The 18,920-nt window shown below is 52.1% G+C and overlaps 1 protein-coding gene across 2 annotated transcripts in view; it reads left to right on the forward strand.

Moving 5' to 3' along the window:
* LOC139418261 (mediator of RNA polymerase II transcription subunit 13-like) overlaps nucleotides 1-18,920 on the forward strand; it is a 156,667-nt gene that overhangs the window by 124,692 nt on the left and 13,055 nt on the right. For both annotated transcript variants that reach the window (XM_071167584.1, XM_071167585.1), the window contains exons 17-24: nucleotides 9,494-9,661; nucleotides 13,158-13,381; nucleotides 13,899-14,088; nucleotides 14,321-14,744; nucleotides 14,856-15,066; nucleotides 16,094-16,285; nucleotides 17,195-17,418; nucleotides 17,710-17,852. In XM_071167584.1, coding sequence (XP_071023685.1) covers nucleotides 9,494-9,661; nucleotides 13,158-13,381; nucleotides 13,899-14,088; nucleotides 14,321-14,744; nucleotides 14,856-15,066; nucleotides 16,094-16,285; nucleotides 17,195-17,418; nucleotides 17,710-17,852 — 1,776 coding nt within the window. The remainder of the gene's footprint in view (nucleotides 1-9,493; nucleotides 9,662-13,157; nucleotides 13,382-13,898; nucleotides 14,089-14,320; nucleotides 14,745-14,855; nucleotides 15,067-16,093; nucleotides 16,286-17,194; nucleotides 17,419-17,709; nucleotides 17,853-18,920) is intronic.

Consider the following 18,920-nt stretch of genomic DNA (forward strand, 5'->3'; position numbering starts at 1 on the left):
CTCCCCCTCTCCCCAGTGGTGGACATCAGTGCTCTGTGTGTTCTCTTTCTAACTGTCCTCCCCCTCTCCCCAGTGGTGAATGTCAGTGCTCTGTGTGTTCTCTTTCTAACTGTCCTCCCCCTCTCCCCAGTGGTGGACATCAGTGCTCTGTGTGTTCTCTTTCTAACTGTCCTCCTCCTCTCCCCAGTGGTGGATGTCAGTGCTCTGTGTGTTCTCTTTCTAACTGTCCTCCCCCTCTCCCCAGTGGTGGACATCAGTGCTCTGTGTGTTCTCTTTCTAACTGTCCTCCCCCTCTCCCCAGTGGTGAATGTCAGTGCTCTGTGTGTTCTCTTTCTAACTGTCCTCCCCCTCTCCCCAGTGGTGGACATCAGTGCTCTGTGTGTTCTCTTTCTAACTGTCCTCCCCCTCTCCCCAGTGGTGGACATCAGTGCTCTGTGTGTTCTCTTTCTAACTGTCCTCCCCCTCTCCCCAGTGGTGGATGTCAGTGCTCTGTGTGTTCTCTTTCTAACTGTCCTCCCCCTCTCCCCAGTGGTGGACATCAGTGCTCTGTGTGTTCTCTTTCTAACTGTCCTCCCCCTCTCCCCAGTGGAGGATGTCAGTGCTCTGTGTGTTCTCTTTCTAACTGTCCCCCCCCTCTCCCCAGTGGGGGACATCAGTGCTCTGTGTGTTCTCTTTCTAACTGTCCTCCCCCTCTCCCCAGTGGTGGACATCAGTGCTCTGTGTGTTCTCTTTCTAACTGTCCTCCCCCTCTCCCCAGTGGGGGACATCAGTGCTCTGTGTGTTCTCTTTCTAACTGTCCTCCCCCTCTCCCCAGTGGAGGATGTCAGTGCTCTGTGTGTTCTCTTTCTAACTGTCCTCCCCCTCTCCCCAGTGGGGGACATCAGTGCTCTGTGTGTTCTCTTTCTAACTGTCCTCCCCCTCTCCCCAGTGGTGGACATCAGTGCTCTGTGTGTTCTCTTTCTAACTGTCCTCCCCCTCTCCCCAGTGGGGGACATCAGTGCTCTGTGTGTTCTCTTTCTAACTGTCCTCCCCCTCTCCCCAGTGGAGGATGTCAGTGCTCTGTGTGTTCTCTTTCTAACTGTCCTCCCCCTCTCCCCAGTGGGGGACATCAGTGCTCTGTGTGTTCTCTTTCTAACTGTCCTCCCCCTCTCCCCAGTGGTGGACATCAGTGCTCTGTGTGTTCTCTTTCTAACTGTCCTCCTCCTCTCCCCAGTGGTGAATGTCAGTGCTCTGTGTGTTCTCTTTCTAACTGTCCTCCCCCTCTCCCCAGTGGTGGACGTCAGTGCTCTGTGTGTTCTCTTTCTAACTGTCCTCCCCCTCTCCCCAGTGGTGAATGTCAGTGCTCTGTGTATTCTTTTTCTAACTGTCCTCCCCCTCTCCCCAGTGGTGGACATCAGTGCTCTGTGTGTTCTCTTTCTAACTGTCCTCCTCCTCTCCCCAGTGGTGAATGTCAGTGCTCTGTGTGTTCTCTTTCTAACTGTCCTCCCCCTCTCCCCAGTGGTGAATGTCAGTGCTCTGTGTGTTCTCTTTCTAACTGTCCTCCCCCCAGTGGTGGACATCAGTGCTCTGTGTGTTCTCTTTCTAACTGTCCTCCCCCTCTCCCCAGTGGTGGACATCAGTGCTCTGTGTGTTCTCTTTCTAACTGTCCTCCCCCTCTCCCCAGTGGAGGATGTCAGTGCTCTGTGTGTTCTCTTTCTAACTGTCCTCCCCCTCTCCCCAGTGGTGGACATCAGTGCTCGGTGTGTTCTCTTTCTAACTGTCCTCCTCCTCTCCCCAGTGGGGGACATCAGTGCTCTGTGTGTTCTCATTCTAACTGTCCTCCCCCTCTCCCCAGTGGTGGACATCAGTGCTCTGTGTGTTCTCTTTCTAACTGTCCTCCCCCTCTCCCCAGTGGTGAATGTCAGTGCTCTGTGTGTTCTCTTTCTAACTGTCCTCCCCCTCTCCCCAGTGGTGGACGTCAGTGCTCTGTGTGTTCTCTTTCTAACTGTCCTCCCCCTCTCCCCAGTGGTGAATGTCAGTGCTCTGTGTATTCTTTTTCTAACTGTCCTCCCCCTCTCCCCAGTGGTGGACATCAGTGCTCTGTGTGTTCTCTTTCTAACTGTCCTCCTCCTCTCCCCAGTGGTGAATGTCAGTGCTCTGTGTGTTCTCTTTCTAACTGTCCTCCCCCTCTCCCCAGTGGTGAATGTCAGTGCTCTGTGTGTTCTCTTTCTAACTGTCCTCCCCCCAGTGGTGGACATCATTGCTCTGTGTGTTCTCTTTCTAACTGTCCTCCCCCTCTCCCCAGTGGTGGACGTCAGTGCTCTGTGTGTTCTCTTTCTAACTGTCCTCCCCCTCTCCCCAGTGGTGAATGTCAGTGCTCTGTGTGTTCTCTTTCTAACTGTCCTCCCCCTCTCCCCAGTGGTGGACATCAGTGCTCTGTGTGTTCTCTTTCTAACTGTCCTCCCCCTCTCCCCAGTGGTGGACATCAGTGCTCTGTGTGTTCTCTTTCTAACTGTCCTCCTCCTCTCCCCAGTGGGGGACATCAGTGCTCTGTGTGTTCTCTTTCTAACTGTCCTCCCCCTCTCCCCAGTGGTGGACATCAGTGCTCTGTGTGTTCTCTTTCTAACTGTCCTCCCCCTCTCCCCAGTGGTGAATGTCAGTGCTCTGTGTGTTCTCTTTCTAACTGTCCTCCCCCCAGTGGTGGACATCAGTGCTCTGTGTGTTCTCTTTCTAACTGTCCTCCCCCTCTCCCCAGTGGAGGATGTCAGTGCTCTGTGTGTTCTCTTTCTAACTGTCCTCCCCCTCTCCCCAGTGGTGAATGTCAGTGCTCTGTGTGTTCTCTTTCTAACTGTCCTCCCCCTCTCCCCAGTGGTGGACATCAGTGCTCTGTGTGTTCTCTTTCTAACTGTCCTCCCCCTCTCCCCAGTGGTGGACATCAGTGCTCTGTGTGTTCTCTTTCTAACTGTCCTCCCCCTCTCCCCAGTGGTGAATGTCAGTGCTCTGTGTGTTCTCTTTCTAACTGTCCTCCCCCTCTCCCCAGTGGTGGATGTCAGTGCTCTGTGTGTTCTCTTTCTAACTGTCCTCCCCCTCTCCCCAGTGGAGGATGTCAGTGCTCTGTGTGTTCTCTTTCTAACTGTCCTTCCCCTCTCCCCAGTGGTGAATGTCAGTGCTCTGTGTGTTCTCTTTCTAACTGTCCTCCCCCTCTCCCCAGTGGTGGACATCAGTGCTCTGTGTGTTCTCTTTCTAACTGTCCTCCCCCTCTCCCCAGTGGAGGATGTCAGTGCTCTGTGTGTTCTCTTTCTAACTGTCCTCCCCCTCTCCCCAGTGGTGGACATCAGTGCTCTGTGTGTTCTCATTCTAATTGTCCTCCCCCTCTCCCCAGTGGTGAATGTCAGTGCTCTGTGTGTTCTCTTTCTAACTGTCCTCCCCCTCTCCCCAGTGGTGGACATCAGTGCTCTGTGTGTTCTCTTTCTAACTGTCCTCCCCCTCTCCCCAGTGGTGGACATCAGTGCTCTGTGTGTTCTCTTTCTAACTGTCCTCCCCCTCTCCCCAGTGGTGAATGTCAGTGCTCTGTGTGTTCTCTTTCTAACTGTCCTCCCCCTCTCCCCAGTGGGGGACATCAGTGCTCTGTGTGTTCTCTTTCTAACTGTCCTCCTCCTCTCCCCAGTGGTGGATGTCAGTGCTCTGTGTGTTCTCTTTCTAACTGTCCTCCCCCTCTCCCCAGTGGTGGACATCAGTGCTCGGTGTGTTCTCTTTCTAACTGTCCTCCCCCTCTCCCCAGTGGTGGACATCAGTGCTCTGTGTGTTCTCTTTCTAACTGTCCTCCCCCTCTCCCCAGTGGTGAATGTCAGTGCTCTGTGTGTTCTCTTTCTAACTGTCCTCCTCCTCTCCCCAGTGGGGGACATCAGTGCTCTGTGTGTTCTCTTTCTAACTGTCCTCCCCCTCTCCCCAGTGGTGGACATCAGTGCTCTGTGTGTTCTCTTTCTAACTGTCCTCCCCCTCTCCCCAGTGGTGAATGTCAGTGCTCTGTGTGTTCTCTTTCTAACTGTCCTCCCCCTCTCCCCAGTGGTGAATGTCAGTGCTCTGTGTGTTCTCTTTCTAACTGTCCTCCCCCTCTCCCCAGTGGGGGACATCAGTGCTCTGTGTGTTCTCTTTCTAACTGTCCTCCTCCTCTCCCCAGTGGTGGATGTCAGTGCTCTGTGTGTTCTCTTTCTAACTGTCCTCCCCCTCTCCCCAGTGGTGGACATCAGTGCTCGGTGTGTTCTCTTTCTAACTGTCCTCCCCCTCTCCCCAGTGGTGGACATCAGTGCTCTGTGTGTTCTCTTTCTAACTGTCCTCCCCCTCTCCCCAGTGGTGAATGTCAGTGCTCTGTGTGTTCTCTTTCTAACTGTCCTCCTCCTCTCCCCAGTGGGGGACATCAGTGCTCTGTGTGTTCTCTTTCTAACTGTCCTCCCCCTCTCCCCAGTGGTGGACATCAGTGCTCTGTGTGTTCTCTTTCTAACTGTCCTCCCCCTCTCCCCAGTGGTGAATGTCAGTGCTCTGTGTGTTCTCTTTCTAACTGTCCTCCCCCTCTCCCCAGTGGTGGACATCAGTGCTCTGTGTGTTCTCTTTCTAACTGTCCTCCCCCTCTCCCCAGTGGTGGACATCAGTGCTCTGTGTGTTCTCTTTCTAACTGTCCTCCTCCTCTCCCCAGTGGGGGACATCAGTGCTCTGTGTGTTCTCTTTCTAACTGTCCTCCCCCTCTCCCCAGTGGTGGACATCAGTGCTCTGTGTGTTCTCTTTCTAACTGTCCTCCCCCTCTCCCCAGTGGTGAATGTCAGTGCTCTGTGTGTTCTCTTTCTAACTGTCCTCCCCCCAGTGGTGGACATCAGTGCTCTGTGTGTTCTCTTTCTAACTGTCCTCCCCCTCTCCCCAGTGGAGGATGTCAGTGCTCTGTGTGTTCTCTTTCTAACTGTCCTCCCCCTCTCCCCAGTGGTGAATGTCAGTGCTCTGTGTGTTCTCTTTCTAACTGTCCTCCCCCTCTCCCCAGTGGTGGACATCAGTGCTCTGTGTGTTCTCTTTCTAACTGTCCTCCCCCTCTCCCCAGTGGTGGACATCAGTGCTCTGTGTGTTCTCTTTCTAACTGTCCTCCCCCTCTCCCCAGTGGTGAATGTCAGTGCTCTGTGTGTTCTCTTTCTAACTGTCCTCCCCCTCTCCCCAGTGGTGGATGTCAGTGCTCTGTGTGTTCTCTTTCTAACTGTCCTCCCCCTCTCCCCAGTGGAGGATGTCAGTGCTCTGTGTGTTCTCTTTCTAACTGTCCTTCCCCTCTCCCCAGTGGTGAATGTCAGTGCTCTGTGTGTTCTCTTTCTAACTGTCCTCCCCCTCTCCCCAGTGGTGGACATCAGTGCTCTGTGTGTTCTCTTTCTAACTGTCCTCCCCCTCTCGCCAGTGGAGGATGTCAGTGCTCTGTGTGTTCTCTTTCTAACTGTCCTCCCCCTCTCCCCAGTGGTGGACATCAGTGCTCTGTGTGTTCTCATTCTAATTGTCCTCCCCCTCTCCCCAGTGGTGGACATCAGTGCTCGGTGTGTTCTCTTTCTAACTGTCCTCCCCCTCTCCCCAGTGGTGGACATCAGTGCTCTGTGTGTTCTCTTTCTAACTGTCCTCCCCCTCTCCCCAGTGGTGAATGTCAGTGCTCTGTGTGTTCTCTTTCTAACTGTCCTCCCCCTCTCCCCAGTGGTGACTGTCAGTGCTCTGTGTGTTCTCTTTCTAACTGTCCTCCCCCTCTCCCCAGTGGTGGACATCAGTGCTCTGTGTGTTCTCTTTCTAACTGTCCTCCCCCTCTCCCCAGTGGTGGACATCAGTGCTCTGTGTGTTCTCTTTCTAACTGTCCTCCCCCTCTCCCCAATGGTGAATGTCAGTGCTCTGTGTGTTCTCTTTCTAACTGTCCTCCCCCTCTCCCCAGTGGTGGACATCAGTGCTCTGTGTGTTCTCTTTCTAACTGTCCTCCCCCTCTCCCCAGTGGTGGACATCAGTGCTCTGTGTGTTCTCTTTCTAACTGTCCTCCCCCTCTCCCCAGTGGTGAATGTCAGTGCTCTGTGTGTTCTCTTTCTAACTGTCCTCCCCCTCTCCCCAGTGGGGGACATCAGTGCTCTGTGTGTTCTCTTTCTAACTGTCCTCCTCCTCTCCCCAGTGGTGGATGTCAGTGCTCTGTGTGTTCTCTTTCTAACTGTCCTCCCCCTCTCCCCAGTGGTGGACATCAGTGCTCGGTGTGTTCTCTTTCTAACTGTCCTCCCCCTCTCCCCAGTGGTGGACATCAGTGCTCTGTGTGTGCTCGTTCTAACTGTCCTCGCCCTCTCCCCAGTGGTGAATGTCAGTGCTCTGTGTGTTCTCTTTCTAACTGTCCTCCTCCTCTCCCCAGTGGTGGACATCAGTGCTCTGTGTGTTCTCTTTCTAACTGTCCTCCCCCTCTCCCCAGTGGTGGACATCAGTGCTCTGTGTGTTCTCTTTCTAACTGTCCTCCCCCTCTCCCCAGTGGTGAATGTCAGTGCTCTGTGTGTTCTCTTTCTAACTGTCCTCCCCCTCTCCCCAGTGGTGGACATCAGTGCTCTGTGTGTTCTCTTTCTAACTGTCCTCCCCCTCTCCCCAGTGGTGGACATCAGTGCTCTGTGTGTTCTCTTTCTAACTGTCCTCCTCCTCTCCCCAGTGGGGGACATCAGTGCTCTGTGTGTTCTCTTTCTAACTGTCCTCCCCCTCTCCCCAGTGGTGGACATCAGTGCTCTGTGTGTTCTCTTTCTAACTGTCCTCCCCCTCTCCCCAGTGGTGAATGTCAGTGCTCTGTGTGTTCTCTTTCTAACTGTCCTCCCCCCAGTGGTGGACATCAGTGCTCTGTGTGTTCTCTTTCTAACTGTCCTCCCCCTCTCCCCAGTGGAGGATGTCAGTGCTCTGTGTGTTCTCTTTCTAACTGTCCTCCCCCTCTCCCCAGTGGTGAATGTCAGTGCTCTGTGTGTTCTCTTTCTAACTGTCCTCCCCCTCTCCCCAGTGGTGGACATCAGTGCTCTGTGTGTTCTCTTTCTAACTGTCCTCCCCCTCTCCCCAGTGGTGGACATCAGTGCTCTGTGTGTTCTCTTTCTAACTGTCCTCCCCCTCTCCCCAGTGGTGAATGTCAGTGCTCTGTGTGTTCTCTTTCTAACTGTCCTCCCCCTCTCCCCAGTGGTGGATGTCAGTGCTCTGTGTGTTCTCTTTCTAACTGTCCTCCCCCTCTCCCCAGTGGAGGATGTCAGTGCTCTGTGTGTTCTCTTTCTAACTGTCCTCCCCCTCTCCCCAGTGGTGGACATCAGTGCTCTGTGTGTTCTCTTTCTAACTGTCCTCCCCCTCTCCCCAGTGGAGGATGTCAGTGCTCTGTGTGTTCTCTTTCTAACTGTCCTCCCCCTCTCCCCAGTGGTGGACATCAGTGCTCTGTGTGTTCTCATTCTAATTGTCCTCCCCCTCTCCCCAGTGGTGGACATCAGTGCTCGGTGTGTTCTCTTTCTAACTGTCCTCCCCCTCTCCCCAGTGGTGGACATCAGTGCTCTGTGTGTTCTCTTTCTAACTGTCCTCCCCCTCTCCCCAGTGGTGAATGTCAGTGCTCTGTGTGTTCTCTTTCTAACTGTCATCCCCCTCTCCCCAGTGGTGACTGTCAGTGCTCTGTGTGTTCTCTTTCTAACTGTCCTCCCCCTCTCCCCAGTGGTGGACATCAGTGCTCTGTGTGTTCTCTTTCTAACTGTCCTCCCCCTCTCCCCAGTGGTGGACATCAGTGCTCTGTGTGTTCTCTTTCTAACTGTCCTCCCCCTCTCCCCAGTGGTGGACATCAGTGCTCTGTGTGTTCTCATTCTAATTGTCCTCCCCCTCTCCCCAGTGGGGGACATCAGTGCTCTGTGTGTTCTCTTTCTAACTGTCCTCCCCCTCTCCCCAGTGGTGAATGTCAGTGCTCTGTGTGTTCTCTTTCTAACTGTCCTCCCCCTCTCCCCAGTGGTGGACATCAGTGCTCTGTGTGTTCTCTTTCTAACTGTCCTCCCCCTCTCCCCAGTGGTGGACATCAGTGCTCTGTGTGTTCTCATTCTAATTGTCCTCCCCCTCTCCCCAGTGGTGGACATCAGTGCTCTGTGTGTTCTCTTTCTAACTGTCCTCCCCCTCTCCCCAGTGGTGGACATCAGTGCTCTGTGTGTTCTCATTCTAATTGTCCTCCCCCTCTCCCCAGTGGTGGACATCAGTGCTCTGTGTGTTCTCATTCTAACTGTCCTCCCCCTCTCCCCAGTGGGGGACATCAGTGCTCTGTGTGTTCTCTTTCTAACTGTCCTCCTCCTCTCCCCAGTGGGGGACATCAGTGCTCTGTGTGTTCTCTTTCTAACTGTCCTCCCCCTCTCCCCAGTGGAGGATGTCAGTGCTCTGTGTGTTCTCTTTCTAACTGTCCTCCCCCTCTCCCCAGTGGTGAATGTCAGTGCTCTGTGTGTTCTCTTTCTAACTGTCCTCCCCCTCTCCCCAGTGGTGGACATCAGTGCTCTGTGTGTTCTCTTTCTAACTGTCCTCCCCCTCTCCCCAGTGGTGGACATCAGTGCTCTGTGTGTTCTCTTTCTAACTGTCCTCCCCCTCTCCCTAGTAGTGAATGTCAGTGCTCTGTGTGTTCTCTTTCTAACTGTCCTCCCCCTCTCCCCAGTGGTGGATGTCAGTGCTCTGTGTGTTCTCTTTCTAACTGTCCTCCTCCTCTCCCCAGTGGTGGATGTCAGTGCTCTGTGTGTTCTCTTTCTAACTGTCCTCCCCCCAGTGGTGAATGTCAGTGCTCTGTGTGTTCTCTTTCTAACTGTCCTCCCCCCAGTGGTGAATGTCAGTGCTCTGTGTGTTCTCTTTCTAACTGTCCTCCTCCTCTCCCCAGTGGTGGATGTCAGTGCTCTGTGTGTTCTCTTTCTAACTGTCCTCCCCCTCTCCCCAGTGGTGAATGTCAGTGCTCTGTGTGTTCTCTTTCTAACTGTCCTCCCCCTCTCCCCAGTGGTGGACATCAGTGCTCTGTGTGTTCTCTTTCTAACTGTCCTCCTCCTCTCCCCAGTGGTGGATGTCAGTGCTCTGTGTGTTCTCTTTCTAACTGTCCTCCCCCTCTCCCCAGTGGTGGACATCAGTGCTCTGTGTGTTCTCTTTCTAACTGTCCTCCTCCTCTCCCCAGTGGTGGATGTCAGTGCTCTGTGTGTTCTCTTTCTAACTGTCCTCCCCCTCTCCCCAGTGGTGGACATCAGTGCTCTGTGTGTTCTCTTTCTAACTGTCCTCCCCCTCTCCCCAGTGGGGGACATCAGTGCTCTGTGTGTTCTCTTTCTAACTGTCCTCCCCCTCTCCCCAGTGGTGGACATCAGTGCTCTGTGTGTTCTCTTTCTAACTGTCCTCCCCCTCTCCCCAGTGGTGGACATCAGTGCTCTGTGTGTTCTCTTTCTAACTGTCCTCCCCCTCTCCCCAGTGGGGGACATCAGTGCTCTGTGTGTTCTCTTTCTAACTGTCCTCCCCCTCTCCCCAGTGGAGGATGTCAGTGCTCTGTGCTCTCAGGACGTATTGAGGGTGCTGCTCTCCCTCCAGCCTGTACTCCAGGATGCCATCCAGAAGAAGAGGACGGTGCGCTCCTGGGGCGTTCAGGGACCCCTCACCTGGCAGCAGTTCCACAAGATGGCTGGGCGGGGCTCCTACGGTAAGCCACCAGGGAAAAATACTCCAAGAGCCACTGGCCTACACAGGCAGATGCGACGTAGTCTGTGTTTGCAGGCAGATCAGTAGTCATCTCAGTCACACTGCTGTAGTCCAGATGTCAGCTCAGTGGGAAGCTGCCACTGCTGTTGTGATGGGTTCACTTTGGGCTCTCAATCCTTCTCTGTGAATGTGACAGGTGGCAGTGCTGCCTTGTTTAAAGCCCTAATCTAGTGTCCTTTTCACCTCATTTAACACCTGATTTACTTAAGAAAATGCACATCTCAATAGGTGGTCCAGGTAGGTCATGACATGGCACAAGTGGGGGGTCGGGTGGGTGGACGTTTCCTCTTTTGTTCTCTATTGCTCCTCTACCACCAGACCAACTCCTTGAAGTTTGCAGTTGTTTTTTTTGCATTTTTTTTACCCTTTAGTGTGTCTGCTTTACTGTTTTTTATTGATTTATTTCACCTTAATTTAACCAGGTAGGCCAGTTGAGAACAATTTAAAATTGCGACCTGGCCAAGATAAAGCAAATCAGGGTGACTAAAACAAACAACACAGAGTTACACATAAACAAACGTACAGTCAATAACAAAAAACAAAACATAAAATGTCTATGTATTTATACTTGGTATATCACTTTTCAATAGAATTGTTTTTATTTTTATCGCTGGAGGATGACTAAGTACTTAAACCCACCCTTCTCTTCTCCCTCTCCTCTCCTCTCTTCGCCCTCTCCTCTCCTCTCTTCTCCCTCTCCTCTCCTCTCTTCTCCCTCTCCTATCCGCTCTTCTCCCTCTCCTCTCTTCTCCCTCTCCTCTCCTCTCTTCTCCTCTCCTCTCTTCTCCCTCTCCTCTCCTCTCTTCTCCCTCTCCTCTCCTCTCTTCTCCCTCTCCTCTCTTCTCCCTCTCCTCTCCTCTCTTCTCCCTCTCCTATCCGCTCTTCTCCCTCTCCTCTCTTCTCCCTCTCCTCTCCTCTCTTCTCCCTCTCCTATCCACTCTTCTCCCTCTCCTATCCGCTCTTCTCCCTCTCCTCTCTTCTCCCTCTCCTCTCCTCTCTTCTCCCTCTCCTCTCTTCTCCTCTCTTCTCCCTCCCTCTCCTCTCTTCTCCCTCTCCTCTCTTCTCCCTCTCCTCTCCTCTCTCCCTCTCCTCTCTTCTCCCTCTCCTCTCTCCCTCTCCTCTCCCCTCTCCTCTCCTCTCTTCTCCTCTCTCTCTCTCCTCTCTTCTCCCTCTACTCTCTTCTCCCTCTCCTCTCTTCTTCCTCTCCTCTCTTCTTCCTCTCCTCTCCTCTCTTCTCCCTCTCCTTTCCTTTCCTCTCCTCTCCTCTCTTCTCCCCCTCTCCTCTCTCCTCTTCCTTCTCCTCTCCTCTCCTCTCTTCTCTCCTCTCCTCTCCTCTCCTCTCCTCTCTTCTCTCTCTCTCCCTCCCTCTCCTTCTCTTCTCCCTCCTCCTCTCTTCTCCTCTCCTCTCTTCTCCCTCCCTCTCCCTTCTCCCTCCATTCCTCTCCTCCCTTCTCCCTCTCCTTTCCTCTCCTCTCTTCTCCCTCTCCTATCCGCTCTTCTCCCTCTCCTATCGCTCTTCTCTCCTCTCCTCTCTCTTCTCTCCTCTCCTCTCCTCTCCTTCCTTCTCCCTCTCCTATCCGCTCTTCTCCCTCTCCTCTCTCTCCCTCTCCTCTCTTCTTCCTCTCCTCTCCTCTCCTCTCTTCTCCCTCTCCTTTCCTCTCCTCTCTTCTCCCTCTCCTCTCCTCTCCTCTCTTCTCCCTCTCCTTTCCTTTCCTCTCCTCTCTTCTCCCTCTCCTTTCCTCTCCTCTCTTCTCCCTCTCCTTTCCTTTCCTCTCCTTTCTCCCTCTCCTCTCCTCTCTTCTCTTCTCCCTCTCCTCTCCTCTCTTCTTTTCTCTTCTCCCTCTCCTCTCCCTCTCTCCTCTCCTTTCCTTCCTCCTCTCTCCCTCTCCTCTCCTCTCTTCTTCTCTCCCTCTCCTCTCCTCTCCTTTCCCTCTCCCTCTCTCTCTCTCTTCTCCCTCTCCTCTCTCCTCCTCTCTCTCCTCTTCTCCCTCTCCTCTCCTCTCCTCTCCTTTCCTCTCCTTTCTCTTCTCCCTCTCTCTTTCCTCTCCTCTCTTCTCCCTCTCCTTTCCTCTCCTTTCTCCCTCTCCTCTCCTCTCCTCTCCTCTCTTCTCCCTCTCCTCTCCTCTCTTCTTTTCTCTTCTCCCTCTCCTCTCCTCTCCTTTCCTCTCCTCTCTTCTCCTCTCCTCTCCCTCTCCTCCTCTCTTCTCCCTCTCCTCTGTTCTCCCACTCCTTTCCTCTCCTTTCCTCTTCTCCCTCTCCTTTCCTCTCCTCTCTCTCCCTCTCCTCTCCTCTCCTCTCCTCTCCTCTCCTCTCCTTTCCTCTTCTCCCTCTCTCCTTTCTCTTTCCTCTCCTTTCTCTCCTCCCTTCCCTCTCCTCCTCTCCTCTCTTCCCTCTCTCTCCTCTCCTCTCCTCTCCTTCTCCTCTCTTCTCCCTCTCCTCCTCTCCTCTCTCTCTCCCCTCTCCTATCCTCTCCTCTGTTCTCCCTCTCCTTTCCTCTCCTCTCTTCTCTCTCTCCTCCTCTCTTCTCCCTCTCCTCTGTTCTCCCTCTCCTTTCCTCTCCTCTCTTCTCCCTCTCCTATCCGCTCTTCTCCCTCTCCTCTCTTCTCCCTCTCCTTTCCTTTCCTTTCCTTTCCTCTCTTCTCCCTCTCCTCTCCTCTCCTCTCCTCTCCTCTCCTCTGTTCTCCCTCTCCTTTCCTCTCCTCTGTTCTCCCTCTCCTTTCCTCTCCTCTCTCCTCCCTTCTCCCTCTCCTCTCCTCTCTTCTCCCTCTCCTCTGTTCTCCCTTTCCTCTCCTCTCTTTTCCCTCTCCTCTCCTCTCTTCTCCTTCTCCTCTCTTCGCCCTCTCCTCTCTTCTCTTCTCCCTCTCCTCTCCTCTCTTCTCCCTCTCCTCTCTTCTCTTCTCCCTCTCCTCTCCTCTCTTCCTCTCCTCTCTTCTACCTCTCCTCTCTTCTCCCTCTCCTCTCTTCTACCTCTCCTCTCTTCTCCTCTCTCTCTCCCCTCTCCTCTCTTCTCCCTCTCCTCTCTCTCTCCCTCTCCTCTCTTCTCCCTCTCCTTTCTTCTCTGTTCTCCCTTTCCTCTCCTCTCTTTTCCCTCTCCTCTCCTCTCTTCTCCTTCTCCTCTCTTCGCCCTCTCTTCTCTTCTCCCTCTCCTCTCCTCTCTTCTCCCTCTCCTCTCTTCTCTTCTCCCTCTCCTCTCTTCTCCCTCTCCTCTCCTCTCTTCTACCTCTCCTCTCTTCTCCCTCTCCTCTCTTCTCCCTCTCCTCTCTTCTCCCTCTCCTCTCTTCTCCCTCTCCTCTCCTCTCTTCTACCTCTCCTCTCTTCTCCCTCTCCTCTCTTCTCCCTCTCCTCTCTTCTCCCTCTCCTTTCTTCTCCTCCCTTCCGTTCCCCCGCCCATCCTCCCCGGCCTCTCCTCCCTTCTCCCCCCTCCTTCCCTCCATCAGGCACAGATGAGTCTCCAGAGCCCCTGCCGATCCCTACCTTCCTGGTGGGTTATGAGTATGACTTTGTGGTGCTGTCGCCCTTCGGCCTGCCCTACTGGGAGAAGCTGCTGCTGGACCCCTTTGGCTCCCACAGGGACGTGGGCTACCTGGTGGTCTGTCCCGACAACGAGGCCCTGCTCCAGGGGGCTAAGAGCTTCTTCAGGGACCTCACTGCCGTCTACGAGGTAAGGCTGGAGAACGTCGACAACTGTCCATTTATCATGCAAGAGAGTGGGCATATTGGACAGCTGAAGCAACCACCGTTTTGGAGTTGCCTGGTCCCAGATCTTGTGTTTTTCATGACAATGACCCATTGGAGTTGACCATAGCAGTTAGGGGTTAAGAGCATATGACCATAAGTGCAAGAATGCACAAATAGATTGGGGACCAGGCTAAGGTTGGGGTCAGATGCATTTTAATTTTGGATATGAATAATTTACAAATTCCTATTTGAAAACAAAGGTCACTTTTCAATTCTTTAATGAAATAGAATTGACCCAGACCTTACTAGACGCTTACTGACTTGCCTAGTTAAATAAAAAAACATACTAGACGCTTACAACACAGCCTACTGTAAAAAAAAGATCTGTCTACTCCATTTCCTTACCATTCCTTATTGCCTCGACGTCAAGTCACTCAGTCACTCCTGTGCTGTTGTCTAACTATTCATCCAGCCCTCCTCTCCCTCCATGTTCCCTGCAGTCATGTCGTCTGGGCCAGCACCAGCCAATCTCAAAAGGTCACCCGGACGGCATCGTGAGAGTGGGCGGATCGGCTGCTAAGAAGCTAGCGGAGCAGCCCGTCAGCGATTGGTTCATCAAGGCTGCCAGCAGCAACAGCGATGCCTTCGCCAAACTCAAGCTCTATGCACAAGTCTGCCGCCACGACCTCGGTAGGTTCCAATGACGACACAGGTGGGGAATTGGTCGGGCTCAGGTCTTTCTGTACCCCCCATGCCCATATACCCAAGGATTTAGAAGATCAAAAAGCCTATTTTTGGTTTCTAAAAGGATCTTGTTTTTCTAAAAGGTTTGTTGTAGCGGATGATGACTAAAGTGTAATCCTTGTTCATTTAGATGGCTTATAAATGAAGATTTTCTCTGTGCTCCTGTCTCTCCCATCAGCTCCATACCTCGCCGCACAGCCTTTAGACAGCTCCCTCCTCACACAGCCCACACCCCCTCCTGCCACCAACCAATCCTCATCCACACAATCCTCTGGCTCCTCCTCCACCACCTCTGCTTGCCCCCAAAACTCAGTGACCCCCTCCCTCCCCAACAACAACAGCAGCAGCGTGCCTAGTAACAACACTGGTGTAGCCAACAGTGCCAACAGCACGGCGTCGTCAGGGATCCAGCCCAGCAGCGGGCTGCAGTCTGCCAAGCCCAGCTCCTTCCCTCCCTTTGGGACCATGAGCATGCAGAACCAGGGCCAGGGTGGTGGCACCCATGGAGGGCAGCTGGGCCAACAGGCTGGAGCCCAGAACGCAGGCCTCACCGGGGTGGACTCAGCCAGCCAGGCCCAGTCACCCACTGAACCCCTTGAGAGGTAGGTACAACACCGGGCCTGAATTCACTCATGTACACACACACACACAGTGCCCGGAGCGAAACCCCATTCCTTGTCCTAACTCCCTCTCTCTCTTGTCCTCCTCTCCAGCACCATGGAGCGAGAGAAGGTGGGTGTGCCGACGGACGGAGAATCTCATGCCATAACGTACCCCCCGGCCATCGTGGTATACATCGTGGACCCCTTCACCTATGAGGAGCCTGAGGCGGGGTCCAGTGTGTGGACCCTGGGCCTGCTGCGCTGCTACCTGGAGATGCTCCAGTTCCTCCCACCACACATCCGCAACTCTGTCTCTGTACAGGTAACCTCAACACAAGTCTGTCTCTGTACAGGTCACCTCAACACAAGTCTGTCTCTGTACAGGTCATCTCAACACAACTCTGTCTCTGTACAGGTCACCTCAACCCAACTCTGTCTCTGTACAGGTCATCTCAACACAAGTCTGTCTCTGTACAGGTCATCTCAACACAACTCTGTCTCTGTACAGGTCATCTCAACACAACTCTGTCTCTGTACAGGTCATCTCAACACAACTCTGTCTCTGTACAGGTCATCTCAACACAACTCTGTCTCTCTACAGGTCATCTCAACACAAGTCTGTCTCTGTACAGGTCATCTCAACACAAGTCTGTCTCTGTACAGGTCATCTCAACACAACTCTGTGTCTGTACAGGTCATCTCAACACAACTCTGTCTCTGTACAGGTCATCTCAACACAACTCTGTCTCTGTACAGGTCATCTCAACACAACTCTTTCTCTGTACAGGTCATCTCAACACAAGTCTGTCTCTGTACAGGTCATCTCAACACAAGTCTGTCTCTGTACAGGTCATCTCAACACAACTCTGTGTCTGTACAGGTCATCTCAACACAACTCTGTGTCTGTACAGGTCATCTCAACACAACTCTGTCTCTGTACAGGTCATCTCAACACAACTCTGTCTCTGTACAGGTCATCTCAACACAACTATGTCTGTACAGGTCATCTCAACACAAGTCTGTCTCTGTACAGGTCATCTCAACACAACTCTGTCTCTGTACAGGTCATCTCAACACAACTCTGTCTCTGTACAGGTCATCTCAACACAACTCTGTCTGTACAGGTCATCTCAACACAAGTCTGCACATGTGTGTGTTGATGAAAGAATGTTTGGTGGCAATGTTAGAATGTGTATGTTTATTTAGAATAAAATGCTTCACAAATAGTTGATAAGACTTTGTTTTAGGGCGAAATATGTCAGACAGGACAATCGGTACAAGAGAAGACGTAGATGTAGTTTTGTTAAAGTTGTATGCTGACCGATTGGTTTCTACCTCTCCCCTCTCAGATCATCCCGTGCCAGTACCTGCTCCAGCCGGTGAGGAGCGAGGAGCGTCATATCTACGCTCAGCACCTCAAGTCCCTGGCCTTCTCAGTGTTCTCCCAGTGCAGGCGACCCCTCCCCAGATCCACCAACGTCAAGTCGCTGACTGGCTTCGGCCCCGGCCTGGCCATCAACACCGCACTGAAGAGCCCAGAGGTAAACAAACATGACATGAGCCTAACTAACACTATCCCAACTTTAACTTAACTAATATTATGCAGCTCCTACACCAGGGGGGGGGGGCATGTCAGGTCCTAAGTGTCTGCTGGTTTGAATCATTGATTGGTTTAGAGCTGGGAAACCAGATGTGTGTGCTATGGGAAAACAATGATGAATAAAATGCCAGAGAAACTGTAAACCGGCAGACACTACCTCCCCTGAGGATCAGGATTGCCGATCCCTGTCATAGCCTGACCCTCCCCTCTGCTCCTCAGCCCTACTCTGGCCGTGTGTGGTGTGCCAGCAAGAGAACGATAGCAAGGGAGAGAGGAAAGGAGCACTGAGATGGAGAAAGTGTTACACTAACCCCCTTAGTCCTGGAACAAGACCAGGGGATCTTATAACCCTCTTCCTTCTCTCCAGTTTTCTTTCCATTATCTGCTTGGCTAGCTTCAGTAGACCTCCCTAAGGGGTTCCAGACTACAGGTTTAGACAGGGAGAGGCCCCAGACTGCCACCCAATCCTATTTAACTTTCCCAGGCCAGCCAGCCACTACATTACATTTACCCTGTACACAGTGGAGTGGAGTGGAGTGGGGACTAGAGCAGGAGCTGAGCTACTTAGCTAGCTGGATAAATGGTATCTCTGTAGTGACACTGGTAGAATGTTGGCTGTCGACTAACCAACCCAGTGACTCTTGTACGTACAATGTCTTTCTAGTCCTAGAGTAGACAGACAGATATATTCCTGGGTTGTGTTCTGTAGGGCACAATGTACCTAACAAAAACATATTCATTGTAATTGGACATAAGTAGGTAGCCGTCTCCCGGTAAAAAAAAAATATCCTTACTGAACATGACCCTCGTCTAACCCCTAACCTTTGACCCCTCTCTCTCTACCCAACAGAGACCAGAGTGTTTGCGGCTCTACACGCCTCCCTTCATCCTGGCACCCACCAAGGACAAGCAGACTGAGCTGGGGGAGACGTTCGGGGAGGCCTCTCAGAAGTACAACGTGCTGTTTGTGGGCTACTGCCTGTCCCACGACCAGCGCTGGCTCCTGGCCACCTGCACCGACCTGTACGGAGAGCTGCTGGAGACCTGCATCATCAGCATGGACGTGCCCAACAGGTGGGACCACATGATACTCACCACTTCTACCACCATCTACAGTCAGAAAACCTCCAGCAGAGCATTGTAAATGTATTGTGCAGCTAGTATTTTTCTTTTGGAAAACAATGTTTGTTGTGGGTTGTTTCCAGGTAATAATGAAAACTGTGTAGCTTTGAAGTATAGTGATTATTGCAAGATCAACAATCTACACGTTTCCTTCAACCTGGCAACTCCTTGGTGATTTGTAGTAATGAGTGTAGTGTTAAATGTTTTCAGTGGGACAGTATGTGGGTGTTTTTGTTCTGACAGAGCGCGGAGGAAAAAAGGCTCTGCCCGGAGGTCGGGCCTGCAGAAGCTGTGGGATTGGTGCTTGGGGCTGGTGCAGATGACATCTGTGCCATGGAGGGTGGTGATAGGTCGCTTGGGCCGAATGGGACACGGCGAGTTGAGAGGTGAGGAGGACAACAGTCAACCAGCAGTTTAGGATCTAGCCCTCTATAATCTCAATGGGGTATTTAGGATCTAGCCCTCTATAATCTCAATGGGGTACTTAGGATCTAGCCCTCTATTATCTCAATGGGGTATTTAGGATCTAGCCCTCCTTAATCTCAATGGGGTATTTAGGATCTAGCCCTCTATAATCTCAATGGGGTATTTAGGATCTAGCCCTCTATAATCTCAATGGAGTATTTAGGATCTAGCCCTCTATAATCTCAATGTGGTACTTAGGATCTAGCCCTCTATAATCTCAATGGGGTATTTAGGATCTAGCCCTCTTTAATCTCAATGGGGTATTTAGGATCTAGCCCTCTATAATCTCAATGGGGTATTTAAGATCTAGCCCTCTATAATCTCAATGGGGTATTTAGGATCTAGCCCTCTATAATCTCAATGGGGTACTTAGGATCGAGCCCTCTATAATCTCAATGGGGTACTTAGGATCTAGCCCTCTTTAATCTCAATGGGGTACTTAGGATCTAGCCCTCTTTAATCTCAATGGGGTACTTAGGATCTAGCCCTCTTTAATCTCAATGGGGTACTTAGGATCGAGCCCTCTATAATCTCAATGGGGTATTTAGGATCTAGCCCACTTTAATCTCAATGGGGTACTTAGGATCTAGCCCTCTATAATCTCAATGGGGTACTTAGGATCAAGCCCTCTATAATCTCAATGGGGTATTTAGGATCTAGCCCTCTATAATCTCAATGGGGTACTTAGGATCTAGTCCTCTATAATCTCAATGGGGTACTTAGGATCGAGCCCTCTTTAATCTCAATGGGGTATTTAGGATCGAGCCCTCTATAATCTCAATGGGGTATTTAGGATCTAGCCCTCCTTAATCTCAATGGGGTATTTAGGATCTAGCCCTCTATAATCTCAATGGGGTATTTAGGATCTAGCCCTCTATAATCTCAATGGAGTATTTAGGATCTAGCCCTCTATAATCTCAATGTGGTACTTAGGATCTAGCCCTCTATAATCTCAATGGGGTATTTAGGATCTAGCCCTCTTTAATCTC

This window comes from Oncorhynchus clarkii, chromosome 10 (genome assembly GCF_045791955.1).
Source record: "Oncorhynchus clarkii lewisi isolate Uvic-CL-2024 chromosome 10, UVic_Ocla_1.0, whole genome shotgun sequence".
NCBI classification, from domain to species: Eukaryota; Metazoa; Chordata; class Actinopteri; order Salmoniformes; family Salmonidae; genus Oncorhynchus; species Oncorhynchus clarkii.